The 22,887-nt window shown below is 40.3% G+C and overlaps 2 protein-coding genes across 2 annotated transcripts in view; both read right to left on the reverse strand.

Annotated features, from left to right (window-relative positions):
* LOC137975214 (uncharacterized) overlaps window positions 1-3,013 on the reverse strand; it is a 6,560-nt gene extending 3,547 nt beyond the window's left edge. Inside the window, exon 1 of the mRNA XM_068822301.1 lies at window positions 5-3,013. Coding sequence (XP_068678402.1) covers window positions 5-2,722 — 2,718 coding nt within the window. The 5' untranslated portion in view covers window positions 2,723-3,013. The remainder of the gene's footprint in view (window positions 1-4) is intronic.
* A 501-nt stretch (window positions 3,014-3,514) lies between these two features.
* On the reverse strand, window positions 3,515-20,960 carry LOC137976068 (solute carrier family 2, facilitated glucose transporter member 12-like). Its single transcript, XM_068823333.1, has 16 exons — window positions 20,748-20,960; window positions 20,535-20,616; window positions 20,207-20,298; window positions 19,673-19,789; window positions 18,529-18,635; window positions 17,719-17,802; window positions 16,711-16,814; window positions 14,430-14,538; window positions 13,790-13,876; window positions 12,594-12,680; window positions 11,447-11,557; window positions 8,361-8,403; window positions 7,944-8,267; window positions 6,929-7,051; window positions 5,204-5,336; window positions 3,515-4,229 (listed from the first exon to the last, which is right to left on the reverse strand). The coding sequence occupies exons 1-16, from the start codon at window positions 20,809-20,811 to the stop codon at window positions 4,097-4,099; spliced, it is 1,800 nt and encodes a 599-aa protein (XP_068679434.1). The 5' UTR covers window positions 20,812-20,960; the 3' UTR covers window positions 3,515-4,096.
* Between the last annotated feature and the right edge of the window lie 1,927 nt (window positions 20,961-22,887).

Consider the following 22,887-nt stretch of genomic DNA (forward strand, 5'->3'; position numbering starts at 1 on the left):
TCACCTGGTAGGAATAAATGAAACCATTGAGAATGCCTGTAAACGCATCGATGTCCAGTACCATTGTGAGCACAACAAGTCCGCTAATAAACGCCAGAAAGACTGGTATCCAGAGAAAGAACATGTATTTTCCGCACTTAAAACAGTCAGTGCCGCCTATAACTGCGCTGAAGCCAGGCTTGCATTTCCCACAAAGGATACTGCTGCTATCCCTGTTACCGGTGCACATTTCCCCGGCTTTAAAGACACACTCATCGATGGCCTTTGACTTTTCCCGGATTTTAGGACAACTGCAAAAGGAAGGAGGACAGGAAAAAGTTGAAAAAGTGCCATTGACTATCCCAGCCCAAAAGCCGGTCTTGAGGAAGACAGTCTTTCCATCTTCGTCGCATCGGGAGACGCCCACGAGTTTATTTTGACAAACACAGCTTCCACTTTTGAGATGAAATCCGGGATTGCAATCTTGCAGGCCAGATTTAATAGAAATCACACGCTGAAGTATCTGCCGTCCAACATGATGAAGGGCTACGGAAAATTTCCTGCCAACCTTTCCTCGGAGTTTAAGGCTTGACTTGTGGCCATCAACAAGAAAAAGCGAAGAACGTGAACTAAGGCGCACTGCGTCAGAATTGTCTCCCGTGATAGCTAAAACTGAGACATTGACAATTCCAGGAACACAATTGTCTTGCTCATCCCACAGCGTGACCTTGGGATGAAAAACTTGGCTTGGGGAAACACTCCAGTCCCTTGCGTCATAACTGATATTGACTGGGTCAGTAGCGATTTCACTTCTTGTTTGGTTAAAGTGTAAGACATCCGTCTTATTGAACGCCCCTGGAGTTGTGATATACTTAATGAACTTCCATTGCAGCACGGAATTGTGGACGCGCGTCTCTCCGGTCGTGCGACACAACTTTAGAGTCGTGGCGAACACGGAATGTCCCGACGAATCGTCGGGTGCTTGGTTACCGTGGAACGTGATCTTCGTAACCCAATCGTCGAAGTCGCTCCATTGGTCTTCGTAGGCGAAGAAGCATCCTTCGGGGAACGTTCCCAAGGGATTGAGAATAATATGTGGAGAACCAGGGGCTTCAATGTAAATGGCTCCTCCTTTGTGTAAACATGAATTATGCTTGAACAAAGCTGAGGAATTTTTCATGAATACGATCTTGGAATGCCCATACATTGCGACAGCACCCCCACGAAATCCTTTATTGTTGAGAAACTCGACATCATCGTGGAGCTTTAAAGCGGCACCATCCAGAGCGAGAGCTGTGAGATCATTGTTGGCAATGACTGATTTTCCTCGGAAAACAATCGATACTCCAACGCTGTAGATCGTACCCTCTCCGATCCTTACCTTCGGTTCCTCCGTGTGAACGCGATTACGCCTGACCACACATTGTTCAAATTCGGCGTGAAACGGGACTTCAGGCCCTATGTGATCAAAATTACGATTGAAAAGATATAAACCGATAGCGGCTCCAAAAGGCGCCCTATTCTCCAGCCAGCGACATGACTGAAACATGAAAATGTTTCTAGAGTTGAACTCGTGTTTTGATGTCCCATAAATCGAAATACCACCTCCCCATTTCGCGAAATTGTTCACGAATTTCGTCTCCGAAAAACGCAACTCGTTCCTTGGGAGAGAAGTCCCCGGTGCCAGCATGTTGCCCACACGAGATCCACCACCGGCTGAAAATCCAAAATTACGTTCAAACGTACTTTTCTTCACAATCAATACGTTTCCACTCACGAGATCGGAAAACTCTGCTTGAAGCCCCCCTCCGAATTCCGCCTTGTTCGCTAGGAACGTGCAGTTGGAAATGAGAACCGTCGAATTGCTCGCGTCCCCGAAAAAAAATATTGCCAGTGCTCCCCCTTGAAGGAAATGTTTATCGAAAGTTTCTTGAAACTCGTACGTAGGGACGAATGAATCGCGTGAAAGTTGATTTCTTACAAAAACGCAATTGATAAAATAGTATCGATTTCCATGAACGTAGGTTTCATGTTCCGCTGGCGTGACATTCAAGAAGCTTTGTCGGTGACGACTTTTATTGTTTAAACTTACAAACACACCTCCTCCAGAAACGAGCCAAACGACTTTGTCTCGCTTAACGTCTTCTTCAATGTCTGAGTGATCTGTGTTTCCCGTATTGTTCTCAAAATCGCAGTTTATCACTTCCAAAATCCCACCCACTTCGAAGAAATGAGCAGCGCGACCTGTCGACCCCAAAATGTCGACGCTTTGCATCCTGATATTTTTGCAGTAATCAAAGTTCAGCGCTGTCTTAAATTTCAAAACCGTAGCGTTTGGGAGCAAATGAGGCAGCTCTTGCCATGCTCCGCAGTTGTGAAGTTGAATTCCTCGAAGGGTAATGTTTTTACTTAAGAAAAACGCAAGTCCAGCGTCTTTTCCACACTTTATTTGCACTTCTTCTCCGCTCTCTTGGTTAACGCCAGTTATTGTAAAATCTTCCACATCCTTGAAAACCAGACTCCGCTGAAGATTGTATGTTCCTGTTGCGAGCGATAACAGAGTAGAGTTGAAACCTGTATTTAAGTAGGAGTCATAAATGTGATCAAGTGTTTGACAAGGTTCACCAGCATTGCCACACGTTCGCCTGTCAATTCCATTCGGTGAGAGATAGAATGTAGTTTTCCATTCCCCATCGACATTAGGCAAAATCAACAGAGGCAGAACAAAATAACAAAAGGTCATTCTGAAAGCAAGACTTTCCAAGCTTATGCAACGTCTCTCTTACGGTCTGAGTCCAAAGACAATATACGCCCCTTTGCCATCGCGTGACATCACTCGCAGCGACTAGAAAATTTGTTAACTTTGCATATTACGGATTGACCTCCAATCGAACACAAAATCTGAAAATTGATTTTTCCGCGGACTTTGCTTTAGGCCATTTCCGAGTTCATGTCTGCCTCCTCTTGAAAGTAAATCTAAGTGCGAAGTTAAATATGTAAAGTAGAACTATTAAACTTCGCACTTCGACTCGCTTTCAAGTGAAGGCAGAATCGGATTTCTGATCATTAGCGCCCAGGCCGCAGCACCGAGCACTAGCTCGAAGCCTTTGTCTACAACAAGGGAGGGGGAGGAGGGGAGAGAGATGTTATATTTTCAAGTCAAACGCAGTATGTTACGGACTCGATAAACTTTTTGTTGTTACAAAGGGGATCTTGCTATTCTGCAGCACAAACTTGCCAGAACAGGCATTTTTGAGGGAAAACTCCTTGTGCTCTAAAGGGTAGCTCATCCTGCCGGCATTTGCTGATTTGATCTTGAATTGTATTTTTTGACAAACTGTTTTTCGTTCTCTCGATGATGTGCTTCACAGTCAAGCATTAAGGGAGATACGAAAAATCGAAACTGAACAAAAACTTACCGGAAGTGAGATATATCAGTTTCAAATGGATAAGTACAGCAAATCGTATTTCGTGATTCATGGGCACAAGTAATGCTTTGAAAGTCCTCGTCTACGGCTACAGCAAGTTCACACCATTTGTTTACTTGACATTTATTGTATACTAAAAAAAAACACTACTCCATCGCTGTTCTTCCATAGCAACTTCCGTAATGCACTCTTTAACTATGACCTATTTATGCATTCCTCATTGACCAATAAGAAACGGGGTATTCTGTTGCCAGTCGGAATATACAATAAAATGATAAATAGCGCCCTTGTAAAGGGTTACCTTTGAGATGTAGAAAATTCACAAGTAAAAACTTGTTAATCCCCATAGAAATAAACGCAAGGTAGTATGAAAATTCTCGCTAGAATGCTTCAGTTCCAAGTCAAACTTGTATGAATGCGCCTTTTTTTATTATTATCCAGCAGTCTTGGTTTTAATATGGACTCATTAATTCCCACCAACCAAAACACGAATTAACTAAGACAAGGAAAATAAAAACAATTAAAAAATTATTAATGCACCACAATTCATTTCAATTCATTGGCGGTTGCGTGTACCAGTCAATTTCTGAAGCCAGAAAATCCACTGAAAGATAAATCTATAATTCTTGTCGCTGTCCAATAACACGGAACAACATGGGAAGATCCTCTCCTCCATCTGAGGTACAATGTTATCCACAGTTACCAAGAAGCATATCAGTTGTTGATTCACTGAGTGAAGGTCTTGTTCTAAGTTCCCGCAATCTACGCCTTCCCTTGCGAGAAAAACAATTAAGTTTTTTTGGTAAGATCTGTCGGGGTTTCCTGTCAAATAAAAGACAACGGTCAGTGCACCGTAACAAGGGGTATTTAGCTCTCATGATGCTTCTCTACCACGACATTAGCAAATCCGGGACCAGGGTCCCGTTTCTCGAAAGTCCCGAAACTTTACGGGCCATTTTCGGGTGTCACAATTTCTTCTGTATCTCAAGAACGGAGATGATTTAAGTCGTCAAACTTCACAGACTTGTTTGTTTCTTTTACTTAGATTGAAAACGTGTCAAAGGATCGGCTTTCCAAAACAAGCGGTTGACATTTTCACACATGGCTTTTCAGGACTTTCGAGAAACGGGCCCCTGGCTATTTTTGTTTCGGATCGCACAAGCGCTTATTTTCAATCCCAAGGGATTATTATGTAAGGATTATGATTGACTGGGAAGGTCTGGTTTCTCGAAAAAAAAAAATCAATTTTAAAATATTTCGGTCTGTGGAAGCGAGGTGAGACAACTATAATCGAAGTTTTACGCTTCCAGTCATAGGCGCAAATTGCCTTTCTCCAAGAAAAATACTTTAAAATGATCAGAAAATATTATACTCTCTGATTTTTACGGTGATGACATTCGCTTCGCCAAAGAAGAATCGTTGCATGAGCCTCGATACCATTCTCGTTCTAGTCTACCCGCGACGACAAAACTGAATCCGGCAAAAACTTGACCTAAGCCCAACTTCATAGTTATAGCCACTGTTCATCAATGATCATGGTTTGAAAGGCTGGTCACCAATTTAAATCGCCGATTTAAATTTCGTCGAAAAGTTATAAAAGCAACAACAAACGAACGAAATAAACGAAGAGCAATCATCCAATCACCCACCCACCCACCTTCGCCCCTTGAGGTAATCTCTCACCCCACACCCCTGAGGCACTCTCTTTATTATTCCCATTGCAAAAGAACAAAGATCGTCCGAAATTACTCCAGCATTGCTGGCTACTGCTAAAATAGACCGAAAACGGACAATACCTTGCGTTAAACTCGGCGGATATTTGTTCCAAAGTTCTATTTTTGGTTTCTGGGACGTACTTATAGATGAAAATCACTCCGATAACACAAATTACTGTGTAGAATATAAATGTCCATGAGGGCCCTAAGGTACCTGCAAAATAGAAAAGCGGTTCAAAATGCTTAACAAGAATTTCTTATTTACCTTCGGTTTCCCATCAAGTGTCAAAAGCAATTTCGCGATTGTGAGGCAGTGTGGCCCAGTGGTTAGAGCGCTTGCCTTGAGATCCGGAGATCTCGGGTTCAAGACCCGCTCTGACCACTCGTTGAATTTGATCCTGGTAGTCCCTGGTTCAACTTCCCACTGCACTTGTAAATAGCCAACTGGTTTGCCTCCGGCCAGTTGGGATTCTTAAAAGTTGTTGTTGTTGATCTGTTCTGTTGTTTCGTTGTGTTTCATTGGCCCTGAAAAGCCCTTATGGGGAGCGGTCAATTAAGTATGTATTGTATGTATTATTCTCATCCGCGTAAAAGCCTCGCACGCCGAATTAGCATGACTCCGTGCTCACATGGCAATTATTCTATTGGCCCTAGAAGTCCCCAGGGAAATTCCCAAGACATTTAAAATGCTGTCGCATGCACATTTCTCTCTTCTCGCAAGTCTACTGACACAACAGTGTCTGCAAATTTCATTCCCCGTAAAGTACAGCCAGCGCCGCTGAACCCTTTTTGCTTCTATGGCCCACGTACCGGTAGAACCCGGACCTGCCGTTGTCGCCACTACTTCCCCGGCAGATCCTGACATGCACATGCTCCGCCTGTAGAGGTTCCGCATTTTTATGTTTACACTTTCCCCCTCCTGTTCCATGCTCATTTTCAGCACGCACGTGTGGTTTTACTTCGTTTTTTTTTTACCCCAGCGCTCCCCCTTGTAGTGGAAGTATTTATGTTGGCATGTTTAGTCGTCTGTGCAACGGAAACGGAGAAGGGCGACTCAGGCTTCATCCAAGTATCCTTTTGTGTCTCTGGAAGCAGGACACAACAGATTATCTCACTTTGTTTCTTCATGGTGTCTGTGAAACGTATAGGAGGGCGCATAGTTTAATTACGTCGACGCCCCATTGTGTTTGTGTAGCGCATTGAGAAGGAGAGATTACGTTGGCGCCGCATGGTGTTTGTGAAACGTTTCCAGAAGAGTATTCTTACGTTGGCGCCGCATGGCGTTTGTGTAACGTATCCTTAAGAGTAGATTACGTTGGCGTCATATGGCGTCTGTGTAACGTACCTACAAATTTTTTGAGTTTTCTGAGTTTCAGGAAGATTTGCTGTTATAGGACCGAGTACCGGGTGCCTATGGCCACCATTGTGAGTTTTAAGCGGAAGCAATCCCCTTCGCACGAGCAAAATTTTTTTGCCCATAACTTTCATGAGGCGTAGGGTAGCTTATTTGGCGAATGTGAATTAATTACTATCTATGATTGGCTCCCTCGCGTTTTCCCGCGCTTAGCTTAGCCGCGGCTGAGCGCATTCACTTCATGATTGGTTAACTTAATTGCCGGGCTTGTTGTGATCGGCTAAAGTTACAACATTGCTTTCCGTTTCGTTTTCTGCACCCAATTAACCGACGAAATTCCATTCCGCCCTTCTGTGTTTCAGTTTAATGAATGAATTGCAGACAGTAAGTAGCCAACAATAAGCGGCTGGGAATTTATTGCACTGTGGATTAAAAATCGCCGCGGCACTTACTGAGCATGTCCAGGAATGTCAAGGATACCAAAAGGTTTGTTCCCCAGTTGAGCACAGTAGCGATTGAGAAGGCTCTGCCTTTGATACCAGCTGGAAAAATTTCACTTAATAGTAACCAAGAAACTGCGGATTAAAGAAGCAATACACAATAAAGAAAGGGAGTATTATCATGTGGCCCGTACGGCCCCGCGCGCGCTTTTATTGCAAAGCTATTGGGAAAACCCCCGTATGAGGGCCGTACGCATTAGCGCGAGCAGGGCCAGAAAAAGCCGTACGGTCGCCCTACTAGGAACACGTACTGCTCCGTGCGATGCAATTTTTAGGGGATTTCGTCGCCTTTAACATCCAAGTAATTTACAACCAGAAAAGCAAATGCAAACAACATATTAGATAAAATTTTCTGTGCATATTTCTGTTTTTTAATTTGTCCTAACTTCATCTTCTGAGTGCTCATAAATAGTGTAAAGAGCCCATATGATAAAATGCTTATTGACTGAGTTTAGGTCGGGCCGGACAGGAAAATATTTGGCCCTCGGTCATGGCGCACGGACCTCGCTGCCCTCGGTCCGTACGCCATGACCTCGGGCCAAATATTTTTCAGTCCGGCCCTTCCACTCAGTCAATAAGTACATAATCTTTAAGCCATCGGAAAGGAATTCACCACGAAAAGTAAATAGAAAAATTCTCAGCTTTCCCCGATGCATCCCTCTACAATGCAACTGTACAATTCTCAACTAGTTAAGGCATTTTCAGGGACAACGCGCATTGGAATATATTTTAACCGTTGTTGGAAATGTACCTTGAAAGAATCCCATGATACAATTTGAAACGTATTCGATCCAGGCTGCTAAGCAGCCGACTACGCAGCCCTCAACCAATACGCGCATGCGCAGAAACGCTTTAAAAATGTTTTAAGGATGAAACAAAACGTTGAACAACAGACTCTCAGTGTGGAGCCAAAAGCAGGAAGGCAAAACGATAAACTGTCACTGAACTAGCAGACGAAAAAGCTCACCTGGGCCAAAACTGAACGAATAGGCGCCAACGAACAGAACCAAAGCACCAAGAGTAAAGTACCGGAGTCCTTTGCTTGCGAGGGCAGGTGTAGCATCTGTCGTGGTGACGGCGGACTTAGAAACGTAGGAGACGGACGACGAGTTGAAATGAAATTGTGACGAACTAGTATTTGAAGGAAAATGAGCTATGTTTGGAGACTTTTGTGGACTGAAGTGGCATTTTCTCGCAGGGTGACCAAACGATGTATAGTGAGCCATAATTCCTAATGTTAGCACGCTGACAGTCATTGCTGTGACACCTATAAGAAGAAATCGGCGACGACCTGACATTGGAGAAAAAACAATTGACAATAAATTTTGAAGGAAGCCTTGAAGTTGTAAAAGCAGAGGCCAGACAGAAAACCAGGCTCACTGACCTCCTTTATCCACAGTGCTAAGAGAGATCACTGTGCAAACAAGCTGTTGGAACGAGTGCAAAAAAACTATCATTAGAAATAAGGCTTGAAGAAATTAACAGAAATAATAGAAAGATTACTTGGGAATGTATTCTTCTGGGAGTATTTTGTTTGTTTACATTTGAAAGATGGAATGATTAAAATAGGGTTACGAAAAGTACACGTGTTCCAATAACGGAAAAAAATATGTGCACGTGACCTGAGAAACAAACGCCTGGAAAGGTCTCGACGCGATGACTCCGGATACTCCTTTCAAGGAATAGTCGGAAAAGAATGCGCCCCAAACGTCAAATGCAGCGAGACAGTCCTAATTGGCCCCTTTTGTTAGTCATACAGCATTTGTACATCTCGTCGTTGTTACTTGACCGTCGAGAGGAAATAGAGTCAAGTTGAGGGGGAAGAGGGCGAGGACCAACCGCCTCGCACCAATTTGGCAAGGTCTCCTAGCGAATTTGGAACCCCCAACAATACAAATCCGCTAGCGGATTTTGGACCCACCATATTACAGCTTATTTATTTAACTGTTTATCAAGACAGAGTTGGATCGGGGAAACTTGAGGAAAAGACTCAGTTAATTTGTTGTTTAAAGCATTCCAGCGTGGCGGCATTTCTTAAAGTGGGTAGATGCGAATTTTAACTCCTTTCTGACAAAAGCTTAAATAATGCAGTTGGAACTCATAAAATTATCAAGTTATCTTTTTAACAAGGAAAAAAAAATCAAAGTTAGACTTAAGCTTCAGTTAAAGTTGTTGAAAACACTTGCTGTGGCTTTTTCGTAAAGCGTTGTTTTTTCTTCCATTTGATAGTTTGAATGGGCGGCGCTTCCACAAAGGAGATGCCACTTTTTGAAGTAACACCTCTTGGTTGGAAGACGCGTTTACTTGACTACATGGCGTCAGAAGATTTTTCCTTTTTTATAACCAAACTTGTCCAGTCATGAACTCTCGTATTAGTTTTCAATAAGGAGAAAAAGCGAAGTTCGACTTGACTTTCAGTAAACGTTGTTTAAAATTGTAACTCTTGTCTTTGAAAGCATTGGTTTTTTTAAAAGTTATTTTTCTTTTTCTTTTTCTTTCTCTATATTTTAAAGGGTCGGCGCTTTAAAATAACCTTTCTCGATATTTATTCTAACAGACTTACTTTGAGGTGAGAAATAGATGGGAAAGAAACTCCGGGGTTTCAGAAATAGAACAATTGCTATAACACAAAAGAATTAACAGTTTTATTTTGACCAATAAACTTCGCTTACACTAAAAGTGTCCCTCGCAGGAGTGAGTATAGATAGTAATCATTCTGTTTATAACTGTTGATTTATAACTGTTTGCAAGAGTTTTATTGCCTTAATCAAAAGAACGCTTATTTTCAGGGGGGGTTCAAATCCGCGAAAGGGGGTCCAACTCCGCCAGCGGTCTGGACCGGGGGCTCCAAATCCGCGGGGGGAGGGGGGGGGGGGGGGCCCCAAATCCAATGTGAAACTGGGTTCGATTGCTAGACTTGGAGTCATCAAAAAACCTGGAGACTAACTCGAAAACCTCTCGGTTATTTTAGTCTCCAAGCAGAAATTCCTGCACAAATATACACCTCTTTTCATTTCCTTTTTTTATAATAATTATTAATGTAAGAAAGTGCAAATGAGCGAATAAACTATTTGTATTTTTGTATTTGTATTTGGGTTGAGTTTGTCGGTTCTGGGGGCCGTTTCTCGAAAGTCCCGAAACTTTTCGGGGCATTTTCGGGTGCCACAATTCCTTTTGTAACTCAAGAACGGAGAGCATTTAATTCGTCAAACTTCACAGTTAATTTTCTTTTGGGTACCTTGAAAGCATGTCAAAAGATCGGCTTTCCAAAACAAGTGGTTGGCAATTTCACAGATGGCTTTTCGGGCCCGAAATGTTTTCGGGACTTTCGGGAAACGGGCCCCTGTTCCGAGAGGTTTTTCTCCGGGTACACCGATTTTAACCTTTCCTCAAAAACCAACGTTTGATTTCTTTTACGTTAAAAATTGATTATAACTTCTATAATTAGTAGCGTCGACGTCGGACAACTTTAACAGCCACAAAATTAAAGGCTACACATGCGTACTGTATTTTTAATATTACGTTCCTCGGCAAGACAACAACGTTAAAAGCCGGACAAAATCGAGGTTTGGTGAAGAATGTCATCCTAATACCAGCGAACATTTGATTCTCGCTGTTTCTACGAGTTTTGTTCTTGGTCCAGGATACAGTCAAAACCTCTATTAAGCGGCCACCCTCTATTAAGCGGTCACCTATCAATTTCCCGAAATTTACTGGAAATTTGACCTCTAATTAAACGGTCACCTCTATTAAGCGGACGCGGTAACCCTTTGGATTTCCCAAATGACTAATTTTATTGTAAATAACCTCTATTTAACGGTCACCTTGTTACTAGATAACAATCAATAAAAGGGATAATTTTTGGTGTCCAGTTTCTTTCGCAGCTCATCAAACACAACTTAACCATTGTCTGTGTAAAAATACACGTCTCTGAGGTGGGTCAACCGGCACAAATGTCAAATTCCTCTTTTATCAGTTTCCGTTGCAGCCAAACACAAGAAAAACTGTCACCTTCAAACTGATACTCGCAAGGCACCTCAAGGCCAAACCCACCACCTCTGTTTACTCGTTTCCCTTTCCTCTGTTTGTAGGCCTTGAGATAAGGTGTGAGATTTTGCTACGGCTTTTCGGGACCTTCGAGAAATGGGCCCCCGGTCAATTTCTGCCACATGACGGGTTTGATTTTAGGAAACCTCTTTTAAGCGGTCACCTGGCTATTTCCCGAGGGTGACCGCTTAATATACTTTTGACTGAAATTCGTTCACCAACATGGTGCAATCATTGCACAGTGCTTATGACAGAGACAATTTCTGTTTTAAAGATACAGTCTTGTTGGTGTTGACGTTGTCATTTCCAAAGTTCCCGAATAATATAAACTTCAAGGTGGTTTACACAAGAAAGTTACTTTTCCCAGAGGTGAAATGGGCGTTTACGGTCAAAATTTCAAGTGAATTGATCTGTAACTCATACCTTAGCGATGCCGATTCCTAAGCTGGCAAGGGTTGCCTTCTCTCCACTCTGAAAGCCAAGGGCTTGGAAGATTGTTGAAGCATAATATACTATTGTCGGTTGACCTGTGAACTGCAAAATAAAGATTTCTTAGAAGATTAACTCTTACTATCTTTATGTCTGAGAATTGGAGCATACAGAAGCGCGTTTGACGTAGCAGGGAGAGCAATCTCGCATTACACGAAAATGACAAATGTCTGAGTCAAATACGTTGCTTTTCTTCTCTGTTCCGAGAAGTATTTTCCCCTCTCACCAAAGAGCAATAATTAACTCGTCCTCAACATGTAAAAGTGCAAAACTTTACTTTGACCAATCAAAAAGGACGGAAACAATCCAGTAAACCAATCAAAACTCGAAGTAATTACACGTAGCCGACACAAAGCGCGGGAAAATGTGCACGCGCGAGCCAAGATTGGTTTTGGTTTCACTTCTGATTGGTCGAAAAAGTGGGGCGAGAAATTTCAACCAATCACTGAGTGAAGTAAGGAAAACCAAAGCAATTCGCTAATTACTTTCGACACAGCATTGAAAACAGCTATAAACATTACAAAGGGGTACATTTGCACTAGTAGATAAATTGGCAAATGAACAGGAAATCAGTCAGAGTCCAGCTGGAATTGAACTCAAGACCTCTGTAACACTGGTCGAATGCCCAAACCATCGTACAACAAAAAGTCCTGCTGAGCTATGGCGTTTATTTAGGTTCTTCTGTTAAATGATGAAAGTTGTCGAGGGTGTCTCTTATGCAGTACTTCATTAAGGTCAACATCTTATTTGATCTTTTGGCGCAAGGATGGCGCAGTGGTGAGAGCACTCGTCTCCCACCAGACTTGACTTCATACATGGGTTGAGGTTGTTGGTTAGGGTTAGGGGGGTAGGCTTAGGCTTAGTCTCTAAACCCCCTACCCAACCCTCCACAAGGCACAATGTTGAACATTCAGGAAGACGTGCAAACAAGCGATCCGTATCTCAACATTGTTTTTGGGGGAGTCATAATATTAATATTTATTTCATGCATTTACTTTTTTGATATGGATGGTACAGTCCACGATTGTACCGGTAATTGCTTAACAACAGGTGAAGCAACAAGATAAACCAACAGTCTTACTTGTTGTAGAAAGACCACTCCTCCGCCAACTAGCATTCTAATTCTCATGTTGTCTGTACGGCTTAACAGGTCCGTGAATTTGTAGTGCTTTGAACAAAAATCATTCAAATGAAAGCAAGAATTTAACCTCCCATCCAAGATATGCCATTAAGACCTAACCAACATGTGCATTCGCTATGCTTTACAGGGGTGCACTGGTTCTTTATTGACCCAAAGATTCTATGCAACATTGACGTATCGTTATATAGCTGAAAAATTCCCCCAGCAGCACGCTCTCTCATTGGTTACTTTGAGGTCACATGACATCTAACAATAAAACTGTTTCCCGTTAAAAGTCTCTGAGTGAGCAACAGTGCAAAATCTATGACGTCAGAGGGTAACAGTGCACTGTTACCCGCGAATGTTGACCGACGACCACCGTCACTGTTGCCGTTCCACGTTTCCCTTTTTGTGCTACATAACAAATCAATTAATGACTGGTCCCTTGGGAAACAGCTCATTTTGTTTCCCAAGAATCTCATGTTTCCCTCGGCTGTGCCTCGGGACACATTGAGATTCTCGGGAAACAAAATGAACTGTTTCCCGAGGGACCAGTCATTAAGTGTTTATTGTGAGACGGAAGCCTACTGTTCATCATCCCTGTGCAAGTAGACTAGAAAGTTTAACCATTTGCAGTTGTTAATCATCTCACCTGAGAACTGAACTTTTCACTGGCATGCCATCTTGCTTACTAACAAGGTAGTAGTTAAATATAGGGAGTAGTTTGTTAATAAACTGTGGTGCTGTGTCGGTGGGGAAGTACTAGTATACAAAAATTTGGTTTTATCGACGGAGTTGATAATGTACATGTAAACTGACCACCCTACAGAAGTTCTAAAAGCTGACGTTTTGAGCGTTAGCCCTTCGTCACAGCCTTGACGAAGGGCTAAAACTTGAAACATCAGCTTTAAGAATCTCTGTACGGTGGTCACTTAACATTATCAACTCAATAGTTAAATGTGTCAGCTTTTTACTGAAAAACAAAGTCCTGCACTGACAACATAAGATTAAAACCAATACTAATAAAACCTAGGAAAATACCTGGTCCTAGTGAAATATTAATTTTGTAAAGTAAAATTATCCTTTGTGAGACAAGGGAGGCAATGGGTTCTTCCTTTCTAGCAATTACAGTAAAATCACAATGTTGCTATACATACATATTCCACATTTAGTCCAGACTTGATTTTTGAAACCTCTTCATATGGATCAACTAACGAACTTAGTTTCCGGATCATCTTGCAAGCCTGTACCAATAACAATAATAATAAAAATAGACAGCGGTTTACCATACCCAGGGACTATAAATAAAATGAAAGATACCGGTATTTGAACTATGGAAAGAAGCATATTGGTTAAAGATTCACAGCTGCTGTGAACATGGCTAAAGTAGTAAACCAAAGGGAAGCTTGAAAGACAATTCAACCCACGACCACTGCAATACTAGTTCAGTGCTACACCATTTTAGCAATCAAGCCAAATGAGAGACAACACTTTGTGAGTTGGATAATAAGCCCAGAGAGGGTGGGAGGATATGATGAAACTATAAATGCTGTGTATCTGAAAAGACTACACATGCGTCTTTACACAGTTCAAAGACATGTCTTCCATATACAGTCCCTTCATATCCACATGATTATTTTTCTTTGGGTTTATTATGCACTCGCAGAGTGACCATCTTCTGGTTGGATTGACAGCTGAATTGGATGAGTTCGGCAACAGTATCGCATAGGTCAAGGAATCAATCATAATCAAATTATATTATAATTATATTTTAATTTAATGGTTCATTGAGGATACCTTTTCATCCTGTCCATTCAATATAAGCCACCGAGGACTATGGGGTAAAAAGAACATGCCAACACCTTGAATGAAAGCTGGGATTCCTGACAAACCAAACATGTAGCGCCTAGAAAGATTTATAAAAAATTACCAGCCATCAACAAATCAAAGCTCTTGAGGGTAGCATAGCGTTATCAATCATTAAACCATAGGTGTTTTTTCTTGCATTGGCTGATGTTTCCATGTTTATGAAGTAAAGTTTGCATGCTGAAGAAGTTCATATCACTGCAGATGTGGTTAAGAACGCACAATGTGTGACATTGTGAAATGCCAATCCAGGTGTAATTATCAATAAGACGATGATCAAGATAAGCTTGGGAGATGAGGCCCATTTCTCAAGCCTATTTCAGCGATCTTAAACAAACAAGATACAACGTGGTACAAACAGTAAATAATGCTTTTACCGGCTGGTAAAACACAGTTAATGGAACATGACACCCCTAGAGGGCAAGACTGCTTTCGTTCGTCACGCAATCCAGTAAGATAGATAATAGAACAGTATTGAATGCTACATTCATGAATGAATGTTCCCTTATTCTAGCAGTTAGTACAAACGCTATTCATGCCTGTATTCTAGGTTATATCTTGCTGTGTAATCTAGTGTTACCGTAAACGTCCATGTATAAGCCGCACTTTTTTTCACAAAATTGAAGCCATAAATCAAGGGTGCGGCTTATCCATGGATACATCTGTGTTTGGAGTTTTAAAAAACCTAATTAATATTCATACAACTTCTTAAGATCTCAGTAACGAAACATAAAAGAAACTGAGAGCATGTTGCTGTTGTTCATCGGCTTTTTAATGAGTGGTGGTTCCTAAAGGAGCCGTTTGTGTCTTCGAGTGTTTATCAGCGAATCTTGCTTTCCAAGAGTTCTTTCAAGCGATTAATTTTCGCTTTTCTCGAACAAGTAAACACCAACCTACAAGGTCCTACATTAAGGAATCTCCATTCTTCCGCACAGCTGTAAGCAGTGACGTCTTCGGCCAGTCAATTCCACGCATATCTTTCCGTCACGTGCGATAAAATACCACAAAATTCGCGAGTACTCGCGAGGTAAATGGCCAACTGTTTCGTTGTCCTTGACCACCTTCTCGGCAAATTTGTCGACTGCATTATCAAGCTCCTGTTCTGATGAATTTTTTCGCCTATTGCGGGTTTCCAAACATCTTTATAGACGGGGTCATGATACTCAGGCCCTGCCCAGACTCCTCCCCACGTTTAAAGCTTGGCTACTAAGCACTCGTTCGTATTTCAACTTATATGGGTGAAACCTTGATTGTTTGTCCTTGATGGTTTATAGCAATAGAACGTTACTGGAACTTCAAACTTTATTGTACTACATTTTTTTCCAAAATGTGCGCTTCTAAATTCGGGGTGCGGCTTATCTACGGATGCGGCTTATACATGGACGTTTACGGTATATCTTAGCTTTTCCTAGATTGGCCCATATATTTGTTAGCCCCATTCATGGCTGACAAGCTCGCCACATGGCGTCTCTTTAGCTTACAGTACAGCTGTACCTATTGGTCGAACTTTGAGACACTGTCTTGCTATATAAATCTCAATACACTGTCACAGGGCATAATCCTGGCAGCTTGCACGAGAATACACAGTTTGTAACAATTTTGCTTTAAAATTTCCCACCCTCCCTCCCTGGGAGATGGGCTTTTGTTTGTTATTTGCCAATAAACTGGAGTCACTCCTTGTGGTTCCGTTAGGCTAAGTCTGCGTAGCGACTTCCCCCAAGCTTTGGCATTGCTTGTGTCTTGCCATCTTATATCCTTGCCTTTATCTTGTCCGATCCAGCCTCTGCTGTGCTGGGGAGATAACAAAGGCTCTGCCAAAACTCTTGTTCTATTCCCACGTTAGTGGGGGAATAAGTGAGGCTTTTAGTTTGTGCACCTATCATGAAGTCACGTAAAACCTGCCACAGGGCTGTGTCCCCCTCAATTACGCCATATTGTTGTTTGCTCATTTGTTGTCGTTACACCACCTAGTTGCGTTACACTCTACTCTTAGTTTAAATAGTGGAATAGTGACATTAATTATGAGATACAATTGAAATTCTTGATGATACAGTACTGATGTAATGATGTTGATGATGATTGAGATAATAATGATGATGACAATGTTCACTTTATTGTCATATTTTTACTGTCACTATCATCATCATCATCATCAACATCAAAAATATTACGATTACCAATATTATTAACTGCATAATAATTGCTGACTCACCACCCAGATGGCTTATCAATGAAAAAAACATTGACTAAATAAGCCAGTAGGATTCCTAGACAGATACCAACTTCATTAAAAGAAACCAACAAACCTCGTCTTTTCTGTAAATAAAGGAATGAGAAAACTAAACAGTTACTGCTAGTTAAATTGCTATGAAGTTGACCTTTGCAGACTCAGGAAAACACTGTTTCATCTTGACTGAGCAAAAGTGGAACTTTGGTCAACCTGGGTTTTTCCACAAATTGTACCTGCACAAATTATTTTTAAGAAAATGGATGTATCCAAAATACTATTATATGCGTACATAGCGACTATTAGTGCACTTTCAGCAGTATTAAATTACTGTGTAACCATTCATAGAACTCTCAAGATAATATGCATCATGATTGGTCACTGCTGCAAAAAAATTTCATCTACCGGTATTTTTAATTATTAAGATTTCCTGTAGTATATTCTACAAGTTTTCCTAAGTATATTATCATGCTACTCATCCGCATGAAGACTGTAAGGTTAAACTTCAAAAATATGCTGCCATCAATCCCTGTAGATGATATCATTAATGATTCACCTGCACTGCCAGAGTTTTTTGCATACGATAATTTTAGAATATAAACTGCGCAACCACAAAAAAAAAACAACAACAACAGAGAATTGCTTTTCCTTTCATTTCTAAACCACCTGTGGTAATTTAAACAAAAATTCAAAAATTTTAAAACATTCCAAAAATCAAATCGTCACTTGAAAGGTTCTTCACATACTCCACTTTGTTATTGTGAATGACTGATTTCCACCAATTTTTTTCATGGCTGTTGTTATAATAAGACAAATGTTGGTCCAGATTGGCAGCAGTAAACAAACAAAACTCTTGCTCAAATTAAAGTTGAACTTCAGGGTCCACATGAGAGAGATAACAGCAGTAGAATCAAGGAATAAAATGTAAGGCCAGAAAAGTAAACTATGCTAACATTTGTATTTAAGGTGATTAAAAAAAAAAACCAGACTCACAGCAGGAGCAATCTCAGATATGTAGATACATTCAGCAATGGCAGACAAGGAAACACCAAACCCCACAATAAAGCGACCAACAACCTGTAGAGGAAAAGGAGATTTACTCTTGCATTCAATTACATTAAATTTTTAAATTAGTGCCATGACAATAAATATAATGTAAACAAGCCATCAACAGGTCATCTCCCTAGCAAACCTACAAAATGATAGATTTGTCCTGTGAGCATCATTTACTTCCTTAGAAACACAATGCCACTCAAGTAAAGAAAAAGAGACATACAGTTGTAACTGTAGGTCAAAATCATGAGATGTACATGTATAGCCTATCCAGCAAAGTGTATTACAGTACCTATGCTGCAAAGCACATGATTTATCCGTGTCGTGAATTTCTATCCTCTTAGGATACATAATACCAGTATCTCTAATGATTTTTTTACATGCTCCTTAAAGGCTGATGCAGCAGAGTCTGCATCAGTCATGTTAAGAACACCTTTCAGATTTTATAGGAGTCTGTTGCATCTAAGCACTAATTTAAATATATTGAAAATAGAAACAACATATTAGATCATTTTTCTGTGAAAATTTATAACTTATTTAATGAAAAATAGAAATTAAGTATTCTGGGTGCTCTGAAAGAGTCTAAAGAAGTCATTGTCAATAAAAGGTCATACATAGCAAGTACGTTTCCATCAGATCTTGACTTCTCAGAAAATAAGCACATATTATTGGTATCAATGACAATGAGAAAGGGTTAGAGCAAAAGATGTAATTCAGTCATAATACATGTAATATTATTAATGTACAAACCAGTACTGCAAATGAAGGTGCAAATGCTAATATAACAGCTCCAACCAGAAATACGCCTGCATTGATAATGATTGCCATACGCCTTCCAATAAAATCAACAATAAATCCTAGCAGGAGAAAAGTAGTTTGTACTTACAATGTACTTAAATGCAATTTCAGCCAAAATTGTTCTAAATGTAGTGTCAGCAGTGGCTCTAACTATCACCTCACAGCCTTACAGTGCTAAAGAAAAATATTTATTTTTTTTTGGATTTCAAAGCTATATTCAGATTAAACAGTACCTGAATGAAGTTTTAAGCCTTGATCTAAAAAAGACACTTGTTTGTTTTAACTGGAATTTTCCTGTTTAATGGTCCGCTATTACTAACTTTAAAATCTTGAGAGAGCTGGATCCAGGAGAAAATGACGTCAAAGACTCAATAGTATAAGAGTGTAATACATGTGTACGCAGCTGAATTAATATGCAGCAAGGGAGTTTCAGGCTTTGAGACTTTTAAACTTGTGTTTTGCATATATAATAAGCTGCGTTTACACAGCTGAAACACAGTTGAAATTTTGAGCTAGTGAGTAAATAACGTCACTTTTCCCTAGATCCAACCCTCTGAGGTCCAGTTGGTCAGTTTGGAACATGAGTAAGTAAATAGCCTTTGGATAAAAATCAAAGCTTAAAATATTGCCAGTCAAGTGCTGAGCTGTCACATTTTCAAAATCTGAAGAAAAAAAGTGATTTTTTTTTTATCATAATAGCACTTTAATTAATTTGTAACAGAAAAGTAATTCCAGTTTAAACCTGCCTTGCATCAGGGTTCATCATCCCATCTGCTGTTACGGCAGCGATTCTCAGACAGCTTTTAGAAAGACGTCTGACTATCATGTAAGTGTGACACTCTGAGTTACGGACAACCTATGTTTGAACTCTGATTTTCTCTATTACAACACTCTGCAAACCGCATCAAGCATTTTCTCTCAGTGAAGACTGAACCACTTTTGCACTCAATACATACATTATAAATGCCTTCATTTTCCAAGTTACCCAAGTTATCCAAGTTGGTACCAGAGTACAAACCATAAGGGAGCCCTGCTCATGAAAAAAAAAAAAAAAAGTGCAGCATGGCTGCCAGCATAGGAAAGGAGCTTTACATACCTCCAGTAAGAGATGCTACTACTGCTCCCATAAGCATCGAACTAACCACCATTTCTTGTTTAACACAATCCAACTGAAACTTTATTCGCAATTGAAGAATGGCACCTGATACGATACCTACAAAGTTACATCCAAACAGGTGATTTAGTTCTAAATGAAAACTGGGTTAACCCATTGACCCAAGAGAGTGACACTATAGATTTTATTCTGTCTAATGCCAGACGATTTTACTCGTCAACGGGGGCATCCTAGGACATTTGAGGTGTGAATGGGTTAACATAATTTCAACCTCACTTGATTTGCACTTTCCTTTGTTTTTAACTATAATTACTTAAAAACATGAATAATAACTTGACAGCATTTACATCCAATCAAAAACTATGTCCCATTTAAGTCATCACCCTGAAACTTAGGTATACATTTTACTGCGACAATAGGAGGAAGGATTAACAACATCTATGTCCCCTCCAACAGGCCATATTCATTTTACATGTATAAGGAACTAAACTGAAATTAAACTGGGTACATACTCACCAATGTCATAGCCAAATAGTACTCCCCCAAGTGCAGCCATGCAAGCAGACATTATGAGATATAACATTGGCATTTGTGGGCAACAAGGATTACTACATTTTGCAAACAGAGAAGAAAACGTAATAATAACGTAAAATCTATCAGATGTTATGTAATGATATAGATCAGTATCATGCAGTTATCTAACGACGAATCAATTCATTTTCACATGATTTGGTTCAATATTTAGTTTGTGTGTCATAAGGCTTGTTACAAAATACTGCATTTTGTCACATTTAAGTTATTGGCATTCGTTTTGGGTAAATCGATCAGAGCCATGTTCACTTACTCCTCAAGAAAGCGTGGTTGCACGAGCTGCAGTTCTTCCACCTCATGAACACGATCAGAAGGTTCAGGATCGAGTAGACTTGCTAGAAAGAAACAAATCAATGATCATTTTACACGACGCATCTTGGCCTGGTTGATTTTAGTCATAAAATAAAACTCGAATTAGAGACTCCAAAAATGAGGTTCAAGTTTATTTTATTTTATATATACTAACATGTGTCTTCTACACCATCGTAGTATTCCTTTTTAGCCAGGTCCTCGAAACTCGACGATTCCATGGCCTGTAGGACTTCACAGTTTGATCATATCACTTCCTATCTTTGATATTTTCATGCATAGCATATATGCATAACAGTTACGCTATTTTTGTGTTGCAGCTGAATTGTTTTCACTCAACATAGTTATGCACTCAATGACATCGAGTTGCACGGGTAGTACGTTGTGTAAGATCATAGAGTCATGTCCTAGAAGGCAAGACGGCAAGACCTGGCGTGGGAGTTGGACAGGGTCCATTCTTCACTCAGATATACACGGTCCAAGGACCTTCCATGCAGTCGTTTTTAGGGTAGGGTAGAAGGTGAAATACGACTTCCCTAAAAACGACTGCGTGAGAGGCTATCTATTTCTTGATAAAGGAAAAAAAAACCGCCTTTTATTGTTAAGAAAGGTGGAATTAAGTACCCTGTATCATTTGAGCCGTGTTGAGTCTATCCGGAGCCTGGAGCACATCACCTGGATGTGTTCCTGCTGGTGGCAGAGTGTGATAATAACTTAAAGAATTCCTACCAAAAGTTAGGGGTGTGATAATCGTTAAAAGAGACTAGGCCTTTGTGGAACACACTACCTCGATATATTCGTTCCATGGCAGGTTCAAAGGTGCCTTTTTGAAGAAGATTCGACAAACTGATTGTCATGTTTATACCCGCTGACGTATGATTTATCACATTTGGTTCGTTTATAATTTTTTTTTTCAATTTAAAACTTTAAATTTGATGTAAATAAGTTTTTATAATACTGTACATTACTTAATTCTTAATCGTAGAGCACCTGGAAACTAGTGAATAGCTAAGTGTGTCCCTTTTCCACGTTAAGTAAAGTATCATGTATGTATGAATGTATGTATGTATGTATGTATGTGCCCAGCCTGCTGCTGATAAAGTACGTCAGGCTGCCCTTTTGGAAAAAATGCACCTGGCCTCCAGGGTTTCTTTTCTTCTTCCTCTTCAAGGGTGATGACGTCGTCTCTGTCTTTCCTTCTTAGCAACGACAAATGAAAATTTAGGAGCAGTAGAGAAAATGAGAGTAAACTGTGTCAACTTAGTCAACTGTATGTTGGTGTTTTAGTTAACCCTGTAATCCAGTCAAAATAAATTTAGAGTATCTTTATTGAATATATTCAATGGAATGCACAAAAACTGCAATGAAAGTTAATAAGGTGGAGAATTTGAAGTTTAATAGATGAAATGAATTAAACAAATTTTTGCACTTGTGATACAGGCGTGCTTGCGAAAAACGTATTATTCATCATGAGCACTCGAACCAAACCTACTATTAAAAGGTCCAGTGATTGGAAAAAATTGAAAAACCTGCGTTTCCCCCCGTCTCATGGAAAAAAAATTTGGCTATGACATCATCGTTCGACCGTACGTTTTCATGTAAGCCAATAGGCAAAATATCGCACTGCTGGAACCTGCACTTTTTGGCGGGAAGTTGCATGAGCTGGAACCCCCTTTTTTTTGGCGGGAACTTGCTTGGCCAACGTACTACATTTGACGCTGCGTTTTAGTAAAACAAGCAGAAGTTTTGAAGACAACAGAAAAACGAGCGAAGTATTTTTTTAATACGCTTACGTCGCACAACGAGGAAAGAAGAGAAAGAGAGAGAGAAAACAACAATAATCGGGCGACGAGTAAGAAAGCGACTGAGAGCACGACAAACAACGAGAAAGAGATAGAGAGCCAAAAAAGAGCCCGAAAAAAGAAACGAAATTATTAGATATTCACGAGCAGTGGAACAAAAAGCAAGCTGGGCTGATCGTATGGTATGGTAAGCAGACTAGTTGTAAAAATATCTGAAAACAAAAAGCTTTTAGGCTTAACTAAACTGATATATACATTATTTATTAATTTATTAAATCACTGTTTCTCTTGGGGCCAGTCATAAAGTGCTTGTTGTTCCGATATGTGGGATTTATCAACTGCAACCGCAACCAATAAATTGCGGTCGACAATACCAGTCGTGCTAAAGACCCAGTAATACAGGCAACATTTTTGGTGCATCTTTTCGTGCAACAATGTTGCGTTGCAAATTGAGATGGTTTCTTGCGCGTATTACCACCTTCTTGTGCAATAAAT

This window comes from Montipora foliosa, chromosome 11, assembly GCF_036669935.1.
Source record: "Montipora foliosa isolate CH-2021 chromosome 11, ASM3666993v2, whole genome shotgun sequence".
In the NCBI taxonomy this organism is placed as follows: Eukaryota; Metazoa; Cnidaria; class Anthozoa; order Scleractinia; family Acroporidae; genus Montipora; species Montipora foliosa.

What these genes read in the sequence shown, in the direction of transcription:
- LOC137976068 (XM_068823333.1), bottom strand. Translation starts at nt 20,811, where the DNA reads ATGGAATCGTCGAGTTTCGAGGACCTGGCTAAAAAGGAATACTACGAT. An exon ending in AGTAGCATCTCTTACTGGAG is followed by an intron (nt 18,636 to 19,672) that starts GTATGTAAAGCT and finishes TTCTCCTGCTAG; the next exon opens with GATTTATTGTTGATTTTATT. An exon ending in TTCGTTCAGTTTTGGCCCAG is followed by an intron (nt 7,052 to 7,943) that starts GTGAGCTTTTTC and finishes TTTAATCCGCAG; the next exon opens with TTTCTTGGTTACTATTAAGT.